Source organism: Scyliorhinus torazame, chromosome 28 (assembly GCF_047496885.1).
Source record: "Scyliorhinus torazame isolate Kashiwa2021f chromosome 28, sScyTor2.1, whole genome shotgun sequence".
Lineage (NCBI taxonomy): Eukaryota > Metazoa > Chordata > Chondrichthyes > Carcharhiniformes > Scyliorhinidae > Scyliorhinus > Scyliorhinus torazame.
In genome coordinates, this window is record NC_092734.1 from 22,515,307 (window position 1) to 22,539,057 (window position 23,751).

A 23,751-nucleotide genomic window follows, 5' to 3' on the forward strand; every position below is an offset into this window, starting at 1 on the left:
TTTATTCATGGAAAATGCCAATGTAAACCCGTCGAGGTGTATGTGGCCGCCTGCCTGTGATAGTGCTGCAGCATCTGTGTTTGAGAGAGGGTGTGATCATAAGGTTTACATAGACAGGTTGTGTAGAAGAACTTATAAAGCAAAAAATTAACAGGAAATATTTGAAGACATAACATTATCAATGTTTGAAGCTAATTTAAAGGTTAAAAACAACCTGCTGTATGTAAAAAGTGCTAGGGATGCATCAATTGCTATATCCTTATCGTAGAGTCGTTACAACTCAGAAGGACCATGGAGTCCATTCCCCATTATCATTCTAGCCCTGAAAGTTTATTTCCATCAAATTCCCTTTTGAAACCATAGATTCTACTACCCTTGTAGGCAGCAAATTCTGGGTCATTAGTATTCACTGTGTGAACAAGTTGTCCCTCATATCCTCACCACCTCTGGTACAAAACGTTAAAGACGTGTCTCCTGGTCCTTGCGTGTTGCTCAGTTAATGGGAATGATTAAAAAGCACATTTCTAATATACAAGGCATCAAAACTTACCAGGTATTGCAATGTCCCTACAAAAGATGTGCAAAGACTTCCTTGGTCCAGGTCCTTTGCATAGCCCAAGTCAATTATTTTGTGTACCAACTGTGATGAACATAAAACGATTTATTTACTCAATTTGCCTTATATTTCTGCAATTAAATAATTCACATGTCCTTTCAACAAAACTAAAAATTAAATGCAGTTTTCCGAGTCAGGTTTTTAAGCTTGTGCTTTTCATTAATTTGCTACTTATTATGAATAGCAGACTTTTAAATATGAAAATGATTGGTTAATAAATGTCCAATTTCTCTTTATTCCCTTTCAATATATCTGCTTTAGTGTAATCCATAAAGCACAGGGGCTTCCTGTTACGTCTACAATGCTCTGTTGCCACTGCTCCAACATTAATTGATTTCTTGCTCCTGATGATTCTGTAGTTCAAAGATATCCAGTGTCTCAACATCACATTGGCCCGTATGCTGCAAGCATGTCCCAATTACTTGTGTCAACGTCCACCAGATTCAGGTTGCCCTTCTCAATATACCCGTATAATGGTCCCATTTTCCGTCCTGCAAATACTTGTCAAGTTTGAAATTGCTCCACTTGGAAATATTATTATTATCCGCAACACATGTTCTGCCCACCATGACACTGTTTCATAATCATTGTCTTTTTGATTTCTCACACTGAGAACTGTCCAATTAGTGCTTTAACAAAGTACTGAAAATGCAAACAAATTAATTACAATTTGAAAAAACTAACAAGCATACTTTAAGACAGAGTGCTGATTTTTTTGACCAATTTGAAACTGAGCAACTGTCTGACTCACTCTTATGTGGATATTATATCTGGTTATCTGTATTCAGTGAAACCAAATACTGTAAACTCATGTGAACAAAAATAATTCAGCAGCTCTTGACCATTGTTGATAGTACATAAAAACTGAGCCCACACAATGGTCACATGTAACTTACATATAAAAATTATATCTTAAACTAGAGAAAAGTTAGGGGGAGTACCTTTTTATTCATTACCAATTAAGAATGTTTTTGAGTACACTACAATGGAACCTCCATGGGCCTTACCTTGACCAATGCTACCAAGTTGGTACTTGATCATGGAGATAATTAGGAGAGTGAACAAACTTCACATGCCTTCCTGCAGCTCAGAAAACTGATTGCAAGCATGAGAGGAGACGCCATTGTAGGAGATTCTCCGGTGACAACTGGATAAACAAGAGTAGGATCAAGTGAGAGATCAGTTGGGCAATGATACAGTTAAATGTGTCAGATGGGATGCTGCACCACATTCAGTCATTTGTGACTTTGACTCGGGATATTTCAGTTCTGAGGCAAGGGCGGACACCTGAATAGAGGGGTTCAAACATGGAGTTGTGGGAAGGTGGACACAGATTTGGGAGGTTAATATACGTTCAAGGGCTTGAGAGGAAGGGGAGGCTGGAGATGGAGTGTTAGCTTACAAGGACACACAATGGTCAGGTTTTTTTTTTTAAAAGAGATGTGATCGAGGCGGGTTTGAAAGATTTGGGACAAAGTTTGTGGAAAGGTAACCATATACTACATACAATATCAGCTAGCATGGGACACTATCTAAACAAGGAAGTCTGTCTATAATTAAGTTCTAAACTTTAATAGATAAGCTACATTTTAAATTGCCGATAGAACTTCCTTACCTTGCCACTGGCGTCCTGCAGTACAATATTCTCCGGTTTGAGATCTCTATGGATAATTCGGTTGTCGTGTAAATACTGGATGCCTGAGCCTGATTTGTAGCAAAGGCAAAATAGTAGTCTAGTTTTAAATATAAAATCAACAGTGTTTGTCTTGGTAACATTTATTATTAGAAATTAGCAAGTTCCTTTGTGGGACTGAATAAAGAAGGAAAACATCAATATTTGGGGCGAAGGAGAACAATGCAGTCAGGTAATTGGTGTGCATTACCAACAAAGAGGTTCTTGAAACACTGGACCAAGAGGAGGAAATAGACTGTCAGAAACATCTTGGACATTTTTTTTTTTAAATGCACGAGGAGTTGTGAAGCAATGAAAGGGCATTGAAAAGATTCACCCAAGGGACACAAGGCAAGGAAATACAGGAAAGTAATGCAAGAAAATACAAACGCAAGAACTTAGAAATATAAAAGCAGAACATTTTGGAAAACAAAAGTTGACAATAGTTTTAAATTAACTCCTTATTGTTTATGACTATTAATAAAAACAATTCTTGCCAGGCTGCTACCATGTTGCCATACCACGAGTTTCACATTTACATAGAGTTTCAGATGTACATTGATGAAAATATGGTGCCGTCTGACTACAGGATGCATTGATGCCAAGTACTGTGAACGAGCAGAAGGCAGTCTCACATGGCCTCAACTTTGTCTTCAAAAAAGCTACTAAGCTCTTCTCCAGGACTTACTTTGGATTTTCTTAGAATTAAGAGGCAGCCTGGCTCTTCTGCCCATTTTCATTATTTAAAATTAATGCTGCACAGTACACAGGCAAGCATGTGTGTTCAAAGCACTGCAGTCAACATCAGTGCAACTATAATGGAGGGATAGCCAACACTGGTAACTTGAATTTACCAGCTACATTTCAAACTCTATTAATAGCTGTCTGGTTCGCCTTTCTGTGGCACCAATAGGTTTTCAGAGATGTGCCCAAATTAAATCATCTATAAATGCTTACATTCCTTCCTCAGGAAAACAGAAGTAGTTCACCACTGTTCATCACCAAATCAAGGGACGACTCAAACAGAGAATTCCTTTATTGAACGCTACATCTACAAAAAAAAGTTCAATACCTCCACATCACAGTGTGCTGGTGAATCAATATGTTACACCCCAGAATGAGAGCTTCTGTCGGGGTACAATTAGATCAAAAGGAGTTATTTTAATCTTTGGAGGTGTGCAAATACTTTCTACTGTAACCTGGAATTTTATACCAGACCTTCCATGATGTTAATATCAATAAATTTAATTAGGGAAGTGTGATGGAGAAATCACACTCCGATATGTGACACAAGAATGTTAATATGACAGTTAGAAACAGATGTTTAAAAAAAATCACATACCAACATCCTGTAGTAAGCTAAGCACTTGGCTTTCTTTAAGTCCACAGCAATTTTCAGGCTTGTTTAATATCTTGAAACAAAGAACATAAATCAGCAAAGAACTGTCAGGGAAAACAAATTAAAAACAAAATGTTGAACATTTAACCTGCAGGAGTATGAAATAATGCAGTGTGAGCCAACTTCAAAATATATTGCTTAATAAAAATAATGTTAACCTAAACAAACGATTTTAGAAAATAAAGCTAATATATTAGGAAAGATAAATCAATAAACATAGGAGCAGTCAAAATATTTCATACCGGTGGTGTTTGAGGCGGGTAGAATAGTTCCGGGTGTGAGGTGTCGGTACATTATGGTCAGTGAGAAACTGGAGGGGCTGGAGGTGGTATTAGTAAATGTGTATGCGCCAAATTGGGATGATGTGGAGTTTATAAAGAGGATGCTGGGGAAGATACCGGACCTGGACTCACACAGGTTGGTCATGGGAGGGGACTTCAACACAGTTATTGACCCTGGCTTGGACGGGTCAAGCTCGAAAACGGGCAGGGTGTCAGCAATGGCAAAGGAACTAAAAAAAAAAAGGGGGGGGGCGGTGGTGGTGTGTGTGTGTGTGTGGATCCATGGAGATTTGGGCAGCCGAGGGTGAAGGAGTTCTCCTTCTACTCACACGTGCATAAAGTGTACTCCCGGATCGATTTATTCATTTTGAGCAGGGCCTTACTGGCAGGGGTGGTGAACACGGAGTACTCGGCGATCACAATCTCAGACCATGCTCCGCACTGGGTTGACCTTAAGGTTAGTAAAGACAGTAACCAGCGCCCGCACTGGAGGTTAGATGTGGGACTTGTGGCTGACGAAGGGGTGTGCGAGCGGCTGAGGAAATGTATTCAGAACTACCTGCAGGTCAAAGACACGGGGGAAATTTCAGCAGCGATGGTCTGGGAAGCGCTGAAGGCAGTGGTCAGAGGGGAGCTGATCTCAATACGGGCCCATAGGGAGAAGGTGGACAGGGCAGAGACAGACCGACTGGCTAAGGAGATACTACAGATCGATAGGAGGTGCGGGGAGACCCCAGAGGCAGGGCTTTTAAGGGAACGGCGGAGGCTATAGGCAGAGTTTGGCTTGTTAACCACAGGGAGGGCGGTGGAGCAGCTGAAAAAGGCAAGTGGGGCGATCTATGAGTATGGAGGGAAGGCCAACAGAATGCTTGCACAACAGCTTAGAAAGATGGAGGCAGCCAGGGAGATAGGGAAAGTAAATGACAGAGATGGGAACCTGGTTGGAGATTCAGCAGGGGTGAATGAGGCGTTTAGGGATTTCTACAGTAGGCTGTGTAGGTCGGAACCCCCTACAGGGCCGGAGGGGACGAGGCACTTCTTGGAGGGGCTGAATTTGCCAAAGGTGGACGGGGAGCTGGTAGAAGGGCTGGGAGCCCCGATCGGGTTGGAAGAGATAGTGGAGGGTCTGAAGGCCATGCAGGCGGGTAAAGCCCCGGGGCCGGATGGGTACCCAGTGGAGTTTTATAAAACGTTCTCTGGGATATTGGGGCCGGTGTTGATGAGGATGTTCAATGAGGCAAGGGAAAGAGGGGTGCTGCCCCCGACGATGTCACAGGCCAAGATTTTGCTGATTCTGAAGCGGGACAACAACCCGGAGCTGTGTTGGTCTTATAGGCCGATATCCCTGTTGAATGTGGACGCCAAACTGCTGGCAAAAATGTTGTCCTCCAGGATTGAGGATTGTGTTCCGGACATTATTGGGGAGGGCCAGACGGGGTTTGTGAAGGGTAGGCAGTTGGTGGCCAATGTAAGAAGGCTGTTAAATGTGATCATGATGTCCCCAGAAGGTAGGGAGGTGGAGGTAGTTATTGCAATGGATGCAGAAAAGGCTTTTGATCGGGTAGAATGGGATTATCTGTGAGAGGTACTGGGACAGTTCGGATTTGGGTGGGCTGGGGCTGCCAAATTTTAGTAACTATTACTGGGCGGCGAATATAGCCATGATCAGGAAGTGGGTGGTGGGGGAGGGGTCGGCATGGGAGCGTATGGAGGCGACTTCATGCAAGGGCAGTTGGTAACTGCACCTCTGCCGTTCCCGCCGGCACGGTACTCCACCAGCCCCGTGGTGATGGCGGCCCTGAGAGTCTGGGGGCAATGGTGGAGACATGTGGGAGCAGAGGGAGCATCGGTCTGGTCCCCAATCTGTAATAATCACCAGTTTGCCCCGGGAAGTATGGATGGCGGGTTCCGGATATGGCGGCGATATGGCAGTGATTGAGAGGATGGGGGATATGTTTATAGAGGGGAGCTTTCTGAGTATGAGGGTGCTGGAGGAGAAGTTTGGGTTGGCGAGGGGAAACAAATTCAGGTACCTGCAGGTGCAGGACTTCCTACGTAAACAGGTGTCAACCTTCCCGCTCCTACCGCTAAGGGGGATTCAGGACAGGGTAGTTTCCAGAGGGTGGATAGGAGAAGGAAGCGTCTCGGACATTTACAAGGAACTTATGGGGTCAGAGGAGACGCAGACCGAGGAGCTGAAGCGCAAGTGGGAGGAGGAGCTGGGATGTGAGATAGAGGATGGTCTATGGGCGGATGCGTTGAGTAGAGTCAACGCGTCCGCAACATGATACAATTTAAGGTAATTTACCGGGCTCACATGACAGTGGCCCGGATGAGCAGATTCTTTGGTGTGGAAGACAGGTGTGCAAAATGTGTGGGAGGGCCAGCGAACCATGTCCACATGTTCTGGGCATGTCCGAAGTTTAGGGGATTTTGGCAGGGGTTTGCAGATGTCATGTCCATGGTGTTAAAAACAAGGGTGGCACCGAGTCCAGAGGTGGCGATTTTTGGGGTGTTGGAAGACCCGGAAATCCAGGAGGAGAAAGAGACAGACGTTCTGGCCTTTGCTTCCCTGCTAGCCCAGAGACGGATACTATTGGCATGGAGGGACCCAAACCCCCGAAGTCGGAGATCTGGCTATCGGACATGGCTAGCTTTCTCTGTATGGAGAAAATTAAGTTCGCCTTGAGAGGGTCACTGTTAGGGTTCACCCGGAGGTGGCAACCATTCGTCGACTTCTTCTAAACGGTTTTTGCACTATGTTTATGGTTTCTTGTATCTTGTCTATTTTGTTGTTGTTTCTATACCAAAAATACCTCAATAAAATGTTTATTTTTTAAAAAATGTTTAAAATTATTTCATACCAAAAAGTACTGTGATACCGTGGCTGGAGTAGCTAACCCAAAAGGGGAAATATCAGGTGAGGCCTGCCTTTTTAAAACTACAGGTTAGTAGAGCAGGGCCAAAGGGAGTTGTAACTGGGCAAGAAACAAAATGTATTAGAAGGTGTGCAAAAGGCAGGATCACAAACAGCTGCCGCCCAGAAGCAAATAAAGAGAAACAAGAAAGAAAACAATCCAACAGAGAGGAAGGAAATAAAATGGAGACGATCTAAAATTGTCAAACTCAGTTTTGAGTCTAAAAGGCTGTTAACTGCCCAGTTGCACAACGAGATGCTGTCTTTGAGCTTACATTGAGCTTCATTGGAATACTCCACGAGGTCATGGTCAGGAAGGTCAGAATTCGAGTTAGGTGGAGAATTAAAATAAGAGACAACTGGAAATTCGGGGTGTCACATTTATAGACTGACAGAAGAGTTCCACAAAGCACTCGACCAGTGAAGAAATGAAGAAGAATGGTAGGTTTTAAGGTTAAGAACCAACATCAGATAATCACCAAGATAAATTTTCTTTTAAAAGACCCTGTTCAGCAACATGTAAATATGTATAACGATCCTTGTTTGTCTATTGTTTTTGTTCTCTTCTTCTTTGGCTTATCTCTCACTTGTAAGTTTTACATTTCTAACTTTTCTTTGCTTGCTTTGACCAACACCGTGCTTGGTGATGAAACTTGTAAATTTCAAAATACAAACTGGAATGTGCAACATAAAAATGTGAAAACCAATAAAAACATTTTTTTTTAAAACATGTCTGGGTTTTTTAATGCACAATATAAAACCATTAAACATTGGCAGTAACTCCATAAGCTCTGATTAAAGTTCAACATTCCACTCACTCAGATCCCACACAAACTTAATAAGCTACCTTCCGCAAGTCACCTCCCGTACAGTATTCCATCACAAGAAGAGGGACATCATTGAATGCAATATCCTGCATTTCTTCTGGAACTTCACATGCTGTTACAACATTTGGGTTGTTTAACCTTGTTTTGAAAAGGAGGGAAGAAACGTAGATAACTCTCATGTTAATACACCGAGCGTACAAGTGAAGGGAGACATCGATATCTAAACTTGAAAATACATTTAATAATCTAATCACATATCAACATACAAGGGCCTTTACTGGAAACTCTAATTTATCAAACTTGTGACTTGACAACAAGAGGAAAAATGGTAAATTAGTACCATCTTGTATCTATAAAAGAGACACCATATCTGCCACCCACTTTAATTTTTTTTTAAATCAACAAAATTCACAGCTTTTATGGAACATTCCTGCCTTAAGACCAGCAGAAACTTGGTGTACACCCGTGTATTTGACAATGGTCTGACTAGGTCAAGACATAGTATTTATTATCCATCACTTTCCAGAGGACCTTGTGTAGAGTGAGCATCACCCTGCCAAACAGGGCCCACACTTTTTTTTGGGGGGTGGGGGTGGGAGGGGGGGAGAGAGAGAGACCAGAGGAGAGCTAGAAGCACAAAGATTTCCCTGACTCTTCCTTGCAAATCTACCAATGGGCCAGTTTGTTAAATGAGAGAAGGTTTCCTAACAAGTTGTACAGGCGGAGGATAGCATAGGCCTGGATCATTGTGTCTGGACAGCTTGAGTTATTACACATTTAATCTTCTGTTTTACTTCTCCTTCATCCTGATGCAGACATCCCATATCAGTGTTCTATGACAGGTGCCGAGATGCACCACCAATGGAAAAGATGTCAATCGTCATTATAATAATGCAACCTCCCCGATCCTGCATACTCCAGCATGGTCAGAGTCCTAGCTCTTCCCACCAGTTAAACTAGAATTAAAGACCAATAAATCTTTAATACTCTATAGCAGCTCTCATGTGCCTTCCTTGGCTCAATGGTAACACTCAATTCTTGAGTCGGATGATTTCACCATCTAAGCTGACACTTTAGTGCCATATTAAAAGAATGTTGCACTGTTGGAGGTGCCGTGTCTTAGATAAGCCATTTAACCTGCCCTCACACATGAATGGCAAAGATCCTATGGCTCAGTTGGCTGAACCATAAGATATAGGAACAGGAGATGGTCATTCAGCCCTTGGAGCCTCCTGCAACATTCAATAAGATCATGGCTGATTGAACACTCACTAAGTCCACTTTCCTACCTTCTCTCCATAAACCTCAATGCCCCTCCTGATCAAAAATTTATTGATCTCAGCCTTTAAAACATTCAAGGATTCCGCATCCACAGCATCCTGGGGCAAAGAATTCCAAAGATTCACCACTCTTTGAGAGAAGAAATCTTTCCTCAAATCCATCATAAATGAACACCCTTTTATTCTGTGACTTTGCCCTCTGGTCCTACACTCCCAATGAGTGGAAATATCTTCCCAACATTTAATCTGTCTAATCCCCTAAGAATCTTGAATGTTTCAATCATATTACCTCTCATTCTTCTGAACTCCAAGGAGTACAGACCCAACCTGTTCAATCTTTCCTGATATGGTAGTCCCACCGTACCCGGGACCATCCTAGTAAACCTCCCCTGTACTGCCTCCAATGATAATATATCTTTCCTTAAAGGCACCAAAACTGTACACAGTATTCTAAATGTGGCCCCACTGGTACCTTGTACCGTTGCAGCAACATCTCTTTATACTCCAGCTCCCTTGAAATTAAAGCCAGCATTCCACCTGCCTTCCCCATTATCTTCTGCACAAGTATGCTTGCATTTTGGATCTCATGATCAAGAACCCCCAAATCCATTTCTGCTACATCTTTCTGCAGTCTCTCTCCATTTAAATAATAACATGTCTTCTCATTCTTGCTTCCAAAATGAACAATCTCACATTTTCCAACATGGAATTCCATTTGCCAATTTTCTGCCTACTCACTTAACCTGTCAATATCTCTCAGCAAACTACTTATATCCTCCTTACATTCCCTCCCAACTTTGAATCATTCGCAAATCTGGTCAGAGTACACACTGTTCCTTCCTCCAAATCATTAATATATCCCGTGAAGAGCACTGATCCCTATGGCACTCCACTGGTTATTGCCCTCCAACCTGGTTTCATAGAATTTACAGTGCAGAAGGAGGCCATTCGGCCCATCGAGTCTGCATCGGCCCTTGGAATTAGCACCCCACTTAAGACCACACTCGTAACCCAGTAACTCCACCTAACATTTTTGGACACTAAGGGCAATTAAGCATGGGCAATCCACCTAACCTACACATCTTTGGGCTGTGGGAGGAAACCGGAGCACCCGGAGGAAACCCACGCAGACACGGGGAGAACATGCAGACTCCGCACAGACAGTGACCCAAGCTGGGAATCGAACCTGGGACCCTGAAGCTGTGGAGCAACTGTGCTAACCACTGTGCTACCGTGCTGCCAGTTTGTGATGCAGAACAAGGCCAGCAGCGCAGGTTCAATTCCTGTAACAGCTGAGTGACTCATGACTTCTCAACCTTGCCCCTTGCCTGAGGTGTGATAATCTTCCCTTGCCTGGGGTGTGATAATCCTTCCAGTGATCCTCAGGTTAAATCACCACCAGGCAGCTCTCCCCCTCAAAGGGGAAAGCAGCCTATGGCCACCTGGGGCTATGGTGACTTTACCTTACTTATTATATAAGCTGTGTATTTTTCCTTCAAATACAAACAGCTTTTTGTCAGAAGAATTTTCCAAGGTGACCAACAATACCTAAACCATTTTGGAAAAATCTGAATACCTTGTTCATGAAATCTCTTTCAAATCTCTAAAGAACACTTACTTTTTCATAATTTGAATCTCATGGCACCATCTCTCTTTGTTTCTTGCACTCAACTCCAGGCGACAGGCTTTCACTGCAATCCTTTCTCCAATGTGCTAGAAGAGAGGTTTGGAATTGTAGGTTTACTTGGAAGTTTAAAAAAATTATTTATGTAACGTCATAACTGTTTGCAACAGAACTTAATATTTGTATTATGTAGTCTTATTCTTTTAATTCAGTCACTTCTGATGAAAGATCATTTGATTTGCAACATTGGTCCTGAAACCAGGAAGAAGGTAAGTTTGTAAGTGTGTAGAACTGCAGGGTTGGGTGGTCAGTGGGTTGGGGGGGGGGGGGGGGGGGGGGGGGGGGGGGGGGAGGAGAGAGAGAGAGAGAGAGATCAGTCGTATAGTTACCCAATTCTAACTTTTCCTGGGTAACTATCATTGCAAGACAATCGGAACGATCTGCAGTTTGCAATTCAATTATTCCAATTGCAGAGCAATTGCCCAACGGAAGTTTGAACTTCCCGGGCAATTGCCGTGAAATCCTTAGCTGGGGAATTTCCAAGGTGTGGAGGGTTCCCCCAGCCGTCTTTGGAGTACCATCCAGTTACGATGCCCTGGAGCCCGGATATTACAGGCCATTAACTCTGTTCCTCTAAATATGTTGCCAGACCTGGCGATTATTTCCATCATCTTCTCTTTTTATTTCAGTTAGTCTTTTGTTTATTTTTTAATCTGAATCCTTGATTCTTCTCCTGAAATTAGATAAACATCTGACTGACAATCTTTATAGCAGAGAGGACAAATAGGCACGTTAACAAAATGGAAAGTTTATTATTTAAAGAGGAAACTTTACAAGCTGAAATACAGCCAGGACATAACTCACTACTTCAAAGGGATAATTTATGATCTAGTCCAAATCTTCCTTAGCTCCCAACAATCACTAGGGTCAAACTTAAGCTATCTGACCATCTTACTGAAACACATGTTTACGGCAACATCTTCGTAAAAAAGCATGAAATGGGAGTCAGAATCTTGAAACATGCAACAACTTGAATTTATATAGTGCCTTTAAAAGTAGTAAAATATTCCTAGTCACTTCACTGGAGCAGTGGCCGCAGAAATGTATCATTCGATCAAATAAAGAGATATTATAACAGGGGACCAAAAGTTTGGTTCAAGGTAAGTTTTAAAGGGTATATTAGAAGGGAGGCAGAGAGGTTTAAGGAGGGAATTTCAAAGCTTAGGGGTCATGTCCCTTCCTTTATTCCTTTTAACTATTTTCTTTCTTCAGCATTCGCCTCTTTTCCATAAAACTGCATATTACAATCCAGGATAGTTGCATGTTGAGAAAGGAATAGGATAAATATAAATCTAGCCTCTAGTATGTACCAAACAAATTACCTAGAGAGAAATGTAATTTAATATTTAAAATGACAGAGAGAAGAAACTTATCAAGCCACCGATCTATATCATCGTCTTAGAGTCGATGATCATCAAACCGAAGTTTCCTAAATTATGCCTTAATTGGAATTTTTTTTTTTTTAACGTTTTCCAATATAGTTGCCATAGACCACAGATGTCTACACAGTATACATATAAATAATGCAGGTCAGACAGCTGGACTCAGTTATAGCATTACGGTCAGCATAACAAAGCTAAAAGAGCCCAATGTTCAAATGATTCAATGAATTCCTGACCTCAGGCACTTTATTGTTCCCATGGAAATCAAATTATCCCCAGGTCACCCTTTCTTAGCAGCTGTTCAGAATTTCTTTTTTAATTCGTTCAGGGGATATGGGTGTTGCTGGCTAGGCCAGCATTTGTTGCCAATCACCAACCCTAACCCTGTGATGTGCTGCCTTCTTGAACCACTGGAATCCATGTGTTGTAGGGACACCCAAAGTGCTGCTACGAAGGGAGTTCCAGGGCTCTGACCCAGCGACAGTGACTGCATGGTGGATGGGGCAAGCAAGCTATCCACCCACACAGTTGTCGTGTATGACTCAGGAAGATTTATATAGCAACTGCTTCCTGGGTATAACCACAGCATTATGTCCCAAATTCCAAGGCTTCCTGTTACGCAGATTACTAGTTAGAAGGTGATTGTGGGCGGCATGGTATCACAGTGGTTAGTACTGCTGCTTCACAGCGCCAGGGTCCCAGGTTCGATTCCCGGCTTGGGTCACTGTGCAGTCTGCACGTTCTCCCCGTGTCTGCGTGGGTTTCCTCCGGGTGCTCTGGTTTCCTCCCACAAGTCCCGAAAGACGCGCTGTTAGGTCATTTGGACATTCTGAATTCTTCCTCTGTGTACCCGAACAGGCGCCGGAATGTGGCGACTTGGGGTTTTTCACAGTAACTTCATTGCAGTGTTAATGTAAGCCTACTTTTGATAATAAAGATTATTATTATTAATCTCAGTTGATTTATATATTTCACAGAAGCCAAACATCCCAACCAGGGGATATTCAACTTACTCAAGTTATTGAATTATAAGCACAACTATAGCGGCTAAGGAGATATCGGGTCCTCTCCTCTTCTGCCCCCCGCGACACTGAGGAGCATCGATGAGCAGAGATCCTCAGTGCAGGAAGAGATCGGGACGCCATTTTCAAATGGCGATCTAAACTCCCGACCCCCACCTCGACCTCCTCTCTCCCTCTCTCCACCCCCCCTCCACCCCCCTCCACCCCCCCCCCCCCCCCCCGCCCCATCTCACCTACAAGGGGGTTCCTTGAGGCCCCATCCCCCCAACCCAACTCACACAGGCAGCCTACAGCTGGGCCCGATCCCCATCGAGGGCAAAATGCCTATCTAGCACCTGGGTACCACTGCCAGGGTGCCATACCAGCAATGCCAAGGTGTGCGGGTGGCACCAGTGCCCGGAGGCCTCCAATCACCTGGGAGATGCCCCCCAAGTGCTGTTCCGCCTGGTCCCCGTTTGTGGGGACCAGTGCTAAATGCTGCCCAACGGGGGTCTCCTCAGTGAGGCAGATAGATGCCAGGCGATCGATCAATCCAGCGTGGGTGGGACCCACGACATCTCTGGTTAGATCTCAAGAGGCCCAACGATAGTCGGGAATCCTCCAGAGTCATACACGATAGCAGGGCAGCACGGTAGCATAGTGGTTAGCACAGTTGTTTCACAGCTCCAGGGTCCCAGGTTTGATTCTCGGCTTGGGTTACTGTCTGTGCGGAGTCTGCACGGTCTCCCCGTGTCTATGTGGGTTTCCTCCGGGTGCTCCAGTTTCCTCCCACAGTCCAAAGACGTGCAGGTTAGGTGGATTGACCATGCTAAATTGCCCTTAGTGTCCAATAAGGTTGGGTAGGATTACTGGGTTACATGGATAGGTTGGAAGTGTGGGCTTAAGTGGGGTGCTCTTTCCAAGGGTTGGGGCAGACTTGATGGGCCGAATGGCCTCCTTCTGCACTGTAAATTCTATGATCTATGATCCTGGGAGGCCTTCGATTCCGGCAGGACGCAGCCGGTAAATTGCGCCCATCAGTAATCTTGCAATTTGCAGGTCCAAGGCATAGAAGGGTCAAGTAGAATATAAAGGCCACCAAAAATAAATCTTTTGTCACCAAGTTGTTTTAAAATTTAATCTAAAAAACAAACTCTGTAAGGGCAGCATGGTGGAGCAGTGGTCAGTACTGCTGCCTCTAGGCATCGAGGTCCCAGGTTTGATCCCAGCCCTGGGTCACAGTCCGTATGGAGTTTGCACATTTTCCCGTGTTTGCGTGGGTTTCACACCGTCAACCCAAAAGATGTGCAGCGTAGGTGGATTGGCCATGCTAAAAATTACCCTTAAATTGGAAAAAATGAATAGGGTACTCTCAATTTATTTTTTAAAACTCTGTAATTAACGAAAGCCAGATATCCCTGTGGTGTATAATATTTACCTTATTTTCATACATGTAGACATGTCCAAAGCCTCCTGTTCCTAGACGCTCCTTTAAATCCCAGGGCCCACATGTCTGAACCTGTTTAAAAGGTGGTTTCTCCATTCCTGATAGAAAATTATCACTGAAATAGTAAAAAATATTTAAAATTATTACAGTAACAAAATGCTGTAAAGCTTAACTACAAACAGAAATATGCAAAGAGCCTGGGGAGGGTGGAGGAGGACTTGGGCCAATGGGATAGTCTCCCCTTGTCGCTGGCAGGCCGGTTGCAGGCAGTAAAAATTAACATTCTGCCAAGGTTGTTGTTTCTGTTCCGGTTTCTGCTGGTCTTTTTCCCTAACTCATTCTTTCAAGGGGTGGACAGGCTGGTCTCGTCGTTTGTGTGGGCAGACAAGATAGCTAGGATAAAGAAGGCGGTGGGTTTAGCTCTTCCAAACTTGTTACACTATTATTGGGCAATGATAGCGGACAAGGTGTGGGGCTGGAGTAGAGAGATGGAGGCTTTGTGGGTTCGGATGGAGGCAGGTTCTTGTGAAGGGTCTGGGTTGTGGGCGCTGATAATGGCGCCACTACCCTTCAACCCGGGGAGTACTCGGGTAGTCCTGTGCGGTAGCCACGCTGAAGATTCAGAACAATTCCGACAGTAGTTCAAGATGAAAGCAGGGTCGAAGGTGATGCCAATAAGAGGGAATCATGGGTTTGAGCCATGGAGGATGGAAGCAAGGTTCTGGGGATGGGAGGAGAAACCGGTGAAAGCGATGAAGGGTCTGTTTTTGGAGGGCTGTTCTCAAGGTTGGAGGAGTTGGGGGTGAAGTATGGTCTCCAGCGGGAGGGGGGCGTTCAGGTATATGCAGATGCGGAATTTTGCGGTGGCACCATCCTCCTTGATGTTGGAGATGCAGTCGGTGGCAGGGCTGGAGAGTGGAGTCATTTTGGCCATATACGCTCGGATCACGGAGGAGGACAAGGAACCCATGGAAAAGGAGTACGGTCAAGTGGGAGGAAGAGTTAGGGAGGTGTTGGGAAGGGTTCACCCCTTGACTTTGTGCGCGAGGCTGGGGTTGATTCAATTAAAAGTGGTGTACATGGCACACTTAACGAAGGTGAAGATGAGACGGCTGTTTGAGGGGGTGGAGGATAGTTGCGAGTGGTGTGGGAGGGATTTAGCCAACCATGTCCATATGTTCTGGTCCTGCCCGAAGTTGGAAATTTGTGGGGTCGTTTTTCAGCACCATATCTGAGGTCCTGCATGTAGATTTGGAGCCGGGTCCCCTGGAGGCCATATTCAGGGTATCAGACCTGCCGGAGCTGCAGATGGGTGTGGGAGCAGTTGATTGCACAAAGGCAGGTTCTGTTGGGGTGGAGGTCAGCTCCCCCACCCCCCCGGCCTTGATATGGTTGGGGGAATGTAATGGAGTTCCTGTATTTGGAGAAGGTAAAATTTGCTCTAAGAGGGGCAGATGAGGGGTTCCACCCGAGGTGGGTTTATTTGCCTTACAGTTTGGGGTTCCGGTTGCCGTCAGGGGGTGGGATTGGGTTTGTGGGTTGTAAAATTGTTGAAAACTTGAATTAAAATATTTTGAAGAAGAAATATTGCAACGCACAGATAATTAGTCAGCATTTGAAAAAGAATGATCAGGTAAAGTATCAACTGTGTCCCTTCATTAGGGCTCCCTTTTCAGTACAGCAGTGTGCATCAAAGATATACTGGTCAGTGCGTGAATGGGAGTGTAAAATTAACTGATGAGTCAAAAGGATGTTAGGATTATGATTAAGTGCAAAATAATGATACTCAGCAAAGCAGTCACCCTGCTTGTCGCTTGTCTTCCCACTGTAGAGGATATTCTACTCTAAGCAACAAAACAGAGACAGCTTGCGTAAGTCACTCATGTGAAACAAGCATTTGGGCTACTGAGTAACAGTGGAAGAATAAGCATGGGTTCTAATTAAGTGTCTTTTCCAGAAAGACGAACCATTGAATGTGGTCTATCAATTATTCATTTTCAGCATTTTCTATGATGTATTTTTGAAATAAAAAACATCTCTTTGGATATACCCAAACCTGACCATATATGGAATAAAACAGCTCCTAAGTGTGTATATTTTTCAGATGGATATCAAAAAATGAAATATATATTCAGCCTCAGAATTTTGAACATTTAAATGTGTGCTTTAGTAGTAGTTAACATTGCAAATCCATTAATGACATCAGTTTTATTGTTACACCTTAATCTGTGTTAATTTCATAATGTATGAATTATCATCTTTAATAATTCTTCAACCTCCAAATATGTACCAAGTTTCTAAACCACAGTTTACAGCAATGAGGTCCATAGAACATATTAAAATCCACCATTCTCATCCAATTGATGACTTTATTGTGTATAAATAATATACGTATTTTGGGAAAGACATTAAACTGAGGCCCTTACTCAAATGCACATGAATATTGCATGACACTGTTTGAATAGAAAGCAGAGAATTTGCCTGGTGTCCTAGCCAATATTCCTCCTTCATTAAGAGAGCCCGTGACACCTTGGGTGAGCAAATTAGCTTTCACACGTCAAAGCAATCCACTGCATGCAAATAAAGGTCTTGAAATATCCTGAGGATTAAATATTTTGGTGGGATCTGCTGAAACTATAAAACCTCTGTATATAATATCATGCAGGAGTGTATGAACAGCACAGAACTTCAGCATAGTATGAATATGATCGATAGTACAATGGAATGGAAGTGATGTTCAAAAACACTAAGAACACTTCTAGTGCTGTTTATCAAAATTGTTTAATTTGTGCAACACAAGACAATTATTTTGAAGCAAGAGTAAAACATTGCACTAAGCAAGTTGCAGAGGTAAAATAATGGGAGACTCTTGAAACCGTGCTAGCTAGAAGAGCTATGGTCCCTGATGCATCACTATGTATCTGCTCCACTTGAAATCCACTTAATGAAACAGGTAAGATTACTGGTGTGTTGAATAATGCTGCCCCAATGTTTGTAGTCTATTTCACAAATATTGGTCCGCTCCGCTCAGTTACTGTACAGCATGAGGGACAGCCAGCAAACCTGTGTTACGTTGCCATTTCCACACTTCAATGAGTTCAATAACAAAGAAATTCTGCATGAGTAAGCCTGCAGCTTCATCCAGATAACTTGTTTCTGGAGTTAGAAAGGCCTGAGTGAGAATATTGCTTCTCTCCCAATACTAAAAAATTCCACACAAAATTTTAAAATGTCCCAAGAAGCCAATAGAACATCTTAAAAACATGCTTCATGAAGAGCTGGAGCTATAAATCACCAGAGATCAGATAACAGTAGGTGATTCAATAGCTGTATTGGTATTTTTAAAAAACGATTCAACATAACAATTTTCACATTAAAAATGGAAATGCTAAGCATATAGTACAAAGCTTCAAAGTGTGAATGACTCTCACCTCTTGGCTTTAGATTATCAACCTAATTCTAATGTTACACTATTACTTCCATACTAAAGTGTACTCAAAATTGCTTGATACTACTACAAGAGCAATGCTACAATTACATGAAGCCTCATCCATCACCACATATTATCTAATCATCAAATGAACAGCTATCATCAGATTTGTCAGAAAACAAAATTTACTAATTCACTTCTTTACAGCAGATACCAATGCCAAATCTGACAGATATAGGAGATATATTGATGGATTGTTTAATTTATTACAGCAGAAACAAAATTAGAAAAAGCAAAAGTTACAGGAGCTGAGAGGAAGGGGCAGGTGGGGAGTGTAAGGAAATGAAATCTCGAGGCCTGATAACAGTACATGACTCAATAACAAACAAAGAACAAAGAAACATTACAGTACAGGAACTGGCCCTTCGGCCCTCCAAATCTGCACCGGCCATGATGCCCGTCTGAACTAAAAACCCCTACCGTCCCAGGGATCATATCCCTCTATTCCTATCATATTCATGTATTTGTACGGGCAGCACGGTGGCACTGTGGTTAGCACGGCTGCCTCACGGCACCGAGGTCCCAGGTACGATCCTGGCTCTGGGTCACGTGTGGAGTTTGCACATTCTCCCCGTGTTTGCATAGGTTTCGCCCCCCACAACCCAAAGATGTGCAGGGTAGGTGGATTGGCCACGCTATATTGCCCCTTAATTACAAAAAATTAATTGGGTGTTCTAAATTTATAAAATTTATTTACATTTTTTTAAAAATATTCATGTATTTGTCAAGTCACCCCTTAAAAGTCCCCCGGCAGCGAGTTCCAGGCTCTCACCATCCTCTGTATAAAAAACTTGCCTTGTACTCTCCTTTAAGCCTTGCTCCTCGCACCTTAAACCTATGCCCCCTGATCCGGCTGATAACCTGGAATGTAAGGGGACTGAATGGGCCGGTTAAGCGGGCCCGCGTGTTCGCGCACCTGAAGGGGCTCAAGGCGGATGTGGTTATGCTCCAGGAGACACACCTGAAGGTGGCAGACCAGGTAAGACTGAGGAAAGGGTGGGTAGGTCAGGTGTTTCACTCGGGGCTAGATGCCAAAACTCGAGGGGTGGCGATCTTGGTGGGAAAGAAGGTGTCATTCGAGGCGTCGAGCATTGTGGCAGATAATGGCGGTAGGTACATAATGGTAAGTGGTAAGTTGCAGGGAGAGAGGGTGGTACTGGTCAATGTGTATGCTCCGAACTGGGACGATGCGGGTTTTATGCGGCGTATGTTGGGTCGGATCCCAGACTTGGAAGTGGGGGGCCTGATAATGGGGGGAGACTTTAACACGGTGTTGGATCCGGCACTGGATCGCTCCAGGTCTAGGACGGGTAGGAAGTCGGCGGCGGCTAGAGTGTTGAGGGGATTTATGGACCAAATGGGAGGGATGGACCCTTGGGTATTTGCAAGGCCGGGGGCTAGGGAATTTTCATTCTTCTCACATGTCCATAAGGCTTATTCTCAAATCGACTTTTTCATTTTGAGTAGGGCGCTGATAGCGAGAGTAGAGGATACCGAGTATTCGGCAATAGCCATTTCGGACTACGCCCCGCATTGGGTGGACTTGGAGATGGGGGAGGAGAGGGACCAGCGCCCGCTGTGGCGTTTGGAGGTGGGGCTGTTGGCAGACGAGGAGGTGAGCGAGCGGGTCCGAGGAAGTATAGAGAGGTACTTGGAGACCAACGACAACGGGGAGGTCAGAGTGGGGATGGTATGGGAGGCACTGAAGGCGGTGGTGCGGGGAGAGCTGATCTCCATTAGGGCCCACAAGGAGCGGAGGGAGCGGGGGGGAGAGGGAGAGGCTGGTGAGGGAGATGGTGAGGGTAGACAGGAGGTATGCGGAAGAGCCTGAGGAAGGATTGTTGAGGAAGAGGTGCAGCCTCCAGGCCGAATTCGACCTGGTGACCACCAGGAAGGCGGAGGTGCAGTGGAGGAAGGCCCAGGGGGCGGTCTACGAGTATGGGGAAAAGGCAAGCCGGATGCTGCCGGATCAGCTTCGGAAGCGGGACGCAGCTAGGGAGATTGGGGGAGTTAAGGACAGGGGAGGGAGCGTGGTGCGGAGTGGGGTTGGCATCAATGGGGTCTTCAGGGACTTCTACGAGGAATTGTACCGATCCGAGCCCCCACGGGAGGAGGGAGGGATGGGCCGTTTCCTGGACCAATTGAGGTTTCCAAAGGTGGAAGAGGGACTGGTGGCGGGACTGGGGGCCCCAATTGGGCTGGAGGAGCTGATCAAAGGGCTTGGAAGCATGCAGGCGGGGAAGGCACCGGGGCCGGACGGTTTCCCAGTCGAGTTCTATAATAAATATATGGACCTGTTGGGCCCGCTGTTAGTTAGGACCTTCAATGAGGCAAGGGAGGAGGGGGCTTTACCCCCGACGCTGTCCCGGGCATTGATCTCCTTTATCCTGAAGCGGGACAAGGATCCCCTGCAATGTGGGTCTTACAGACCGATTTCCTTGCTAAATGTAGATGCCAAGGTGCTGGCGAAGGTCTTAGCCACGAGATTGAGGAGTGTGTGCCGCAGATCATCCATGAAGGCCAGACGGGGTTTGTGAAGGGGAGACAGTTGAACGCGAATGTGCGGAGGCTTTTGAACGTTATCACGAAGCCGGCGAGGGAGGGGGAGGCGGAGATAGTGGTGGCGATGGACGCTGAGAAAGCCTTCGATAGGGTAGAGTGGGGGTACCTGTGGGAGGTGCTGAAGAGGTTCGGGTTTGGGGAGGGGTTTGTCAGGTGGGTTAGGCTGTTGTACGAGGTCCCGATGGCGAGTGTGGCCACAAATAGGACGAGGTCCGAGTATTTTCGGTTGCACCGAGGGACGAGACGGGGTGTCCCCTGTCCCCCCTGCTCTTCGCACTGGCGATTGAACCCCTGGCTATGGCACTGAGAGAGTCGAGGAACTGGAGGGGGTTGGTGCGGGGTGGGGAGGAGCATAGGGTGTCGCTTTATGCGGACGACCTGCTGCTGTATGTGGCGGACCCGGTGGGAGGAATGCCAGAGGTAATGAGGTTCCTTAGGGAATTCGGGGACTTTTCGGGGTACAAACTCAATATGGGGAAGAGCGAGCTGTTCGTAGTTCAGCTAGGGGACCAGGAGAGGGGCATTGGCGAGCTCCCACGAAAAAGGGCAGAGAGGAGCTTCAGATATTTGGGGGTCCAGGTGGCCAGGAGCTGGGGGGCCCGGCATAGGCTCAACTTTACAAGGCTGGTGGAGCAAATGGAGGAGGAGTTCAAGAGGTGGGACACGTTGCCGCTGTCCCTGGTGGGTAGGGGGCAGTCAATCAAAATGACGGTGCTCCCAAGGTTTTTGTTCCTGTTCCAGTGCCTCCCCATGTTTATCCCGAAGGCTTTTTTCAGGCGGATTAACAGGAGTATAATGGGGTTTGTGTCGGCGCAAGGGACTCCGAGGGTGAGAAGGGTGTTCCTGGAGCGGAGTAAAGATAGTGGGGGCTGGTGCTGCCCAACCTCTGTGGGTACTACGTGGCCGCCAATGCGACAACGGTGCGCAAGTGGGTGATGAAGGGGGAGGGGGCTGCATGGAAGAGGCTGGAGACGGCGTCCTGTGTGGGTACGGGTCTGGGGGCGCTGGCAACGGCGCCACTGCCACTCCCTCCAAGGAGGTATACCACGAGCCCGGTGGTGGTGGCGGCCCTCAAAATTTTGGGGCAGTGGAGGCGGTATAGGGGGAAGTTAGGGCCTCGGCGTGGACCCCATAACGGGGGAACCACCGGTTCGCCCCAGGAAGAACAGGTGGAGGGTTTTCGGGATGGCACAGGGCAGGGATATGAAAGTTTGGGGACCTGTTTGTGGACGGGAAGTTCGCGAGCTTGGGTGAGCTGGAGGAGAAGTACGGGCTCCCCCCGGGGAACACCTTCAGGTACTTACAGGTAAGGGCGTTTGCCAGACGGCAGGTGGTGGAATTCCCACGGCTACTGCCACTCACAGTACAGGACAGGGTGCTCTCGGGGGGGTGGGTCTCGGAAACTTACCAGGTGATGCAGGAGGTGGAGGAGGCCTCGGTGGTGGAGTTGAAAGGTAAGTGGGAGGAGGAGTTGGGAGAGGAGATCAAAGAGGGGACGTGGGCAGATGCCCTAGGGAGGGTGAACTCTTCCTCTTCATGCGCGAGGCTCAGCCTCATACAGTTTAAGGTGCTGCACAGGGCACACATAACCGGGACAAGGATGAGCCGGTTCTTTGGGGGTGAGGACAGGTGTGTTAGGTGCTCAGGGAGCCCAGCAAATCACACCCATATGTTCTGGGCATGCCCAGCGCTGGAGGAATTTTGGAAGGGCGTAGCGAGGACGGTGTCGAGGGTGGTAGGATCCAGGGTCAAACCGGGCTGGGGGCTCGCAATATTTGGGGTGGCAGAGGAGCCGGGAGTGCAGGAGGCGAAAAAGGACGGAATTCTGGCCTTTGCGTCCCTGGCAGCCCGGCGAAGGATTCTCCTTCAGTGGAAAGATACGAGGCCCCCAAGCGTGGAATCCTGGATCAGCGATATGGCAGGGTTCATTAAATTGGAGAGGGTGAAATTCGCCTTGAGAGGGTCGGTACAAGGGTTCTTTAGGCGGTGGCAACCGTTCTTAGACTTTCTGGCAGAACGATAGACATTGGTCAATGGCAGCAGCAGCTCGGCGGGGGGGGGGTTTACTTTATTTTGGTTTATGTTATTTACACTGGAAAGGTCTGAGGGGGTGTATACGCCTGTTGTCTTAAGTCGGGGTGTTCATGTTAATTTATTATTTAGGTACGGGGGGGGGGGGGAAGGGGTTTGGGGTGTTGCTTTTTTAGATTGTGTTTTGTACTGAACCCTGTTGGGTTCTTTTTTTTTCTCATTTTGTTATTGTTATTTTATGAAAACCTTTAATAAGAATTTTTTTTTTTTTAAACCTATGCCCCCCAGTAATTGACTCTTCCACCTTGGGAAAAAGCTTCTGACTATCAACTCTGTCCATGTCCCTCATAATCTTGGTAGTCATAATCAGGTCCCCCCTCAACATACGTTGTTCCAGTGAGAACAAACTAGGTTTCTCCAACCTCTCCTCATAGCCAATGCCCTTCATACCAGGCAACTTCCTGGTAAATCTTTTCTGTATCCTCTCCAAAGCCTCCACATCCTTCTGGTAGAGTGGCGACCAGAATTGAACACTACATTCCAAGTGCGGCCTAACCAAGGTTCTATAAAGCCGCAATATGATGTCATGGGAGTGTCCCTTTTAGAAATGTTTTGTATTATTAAATAGCTTCAGCGATGTCATTGTGTGGGTGGAGCTGGGCTGTGGATCTGGGTTTTTAAGTTTCGTATTTGAGCTGGGAATTGGCTGTGGCTCTGAGTTTTACCTTCATTTACACATTTGGAAGCTGGATTCAGTCAGAGAAGTCTGTCTTGTCTCTCTCTCTACGTTCAATTTAGAGGCTGTCTCCAGATCAATTGAAAACTGAAAAGTGATAATTGATTACTGGAAGGAATTCAAACCTACTGTTTTGATGAAAGGGTTTAATGGTTTATTGGATGTTGTTATTAAATTGAAACAGTTACGGGAAGTTATTATAGAGTGATGTAGCTGTGTGGGGTATCTATGTTTGTAGTTGATAAAAATGCCTCCTGTGTGTGTTTATAGAAATGTTAACTGAATTTGTAGAATAAACTTTGTTTTGATTAAAAGTGGTCAAGGCCTCCGTTGAATAACACCCGAAGAGTAGGCCCTTATGCTCCTCATAACCAAAATCTATAAACAGTTGTAGGTCAGGTGAACTCCATGATACACTTTGGAGTT

General features: G+C 45.5%; 1 protein-coding gene across 1 annotated transcript in view; it reads right to left on the minus strand.

The window, feature by feature from the left end:
- The window catches only part of chuk (component of inhibitor of nuclear factor kappa B kinase complex), a 142,466-nt gene that overhangs the window by 70,302 nt on the left and 48,413 nt on the right, over nucleotides 1-23,751 (minus strand). Inside the window, exons 2-7 of the mRNA XM_072491632.1 lie at nucleotides 14,498-14,621; nucleotides 10,611-10,705; nucleotides 7,733-7,850; nucleotides 3,631-3,700; nucleotides 2,232-2,320; nucleotides 551-640 (exon numbers count right to left, since the gene is read on the minus strand). Of these exons, the coding sequence (XP_072347733.1) occupies nucleotides 551-640; nucleotides 2,232-2,320; nucleotides 3,631-3,700; nucleotides 7,733-7,850; nucleotides 10,611-10,705; nucleotides 14,498-14,602 (567 nt within the window). The 5' untranslated portion in view covers nucleotides 14,603-14,621. The remainder of the gene's footprint in view (nucleotides 1-550; nucleotides 641-2,231; nucleotides 2,321-3,630; nucleotides 3,701-7,732; nucleotides 7,851-10,610; nucleotides 10,706-14,497; nucleotides 14,622-23,751) is intronic.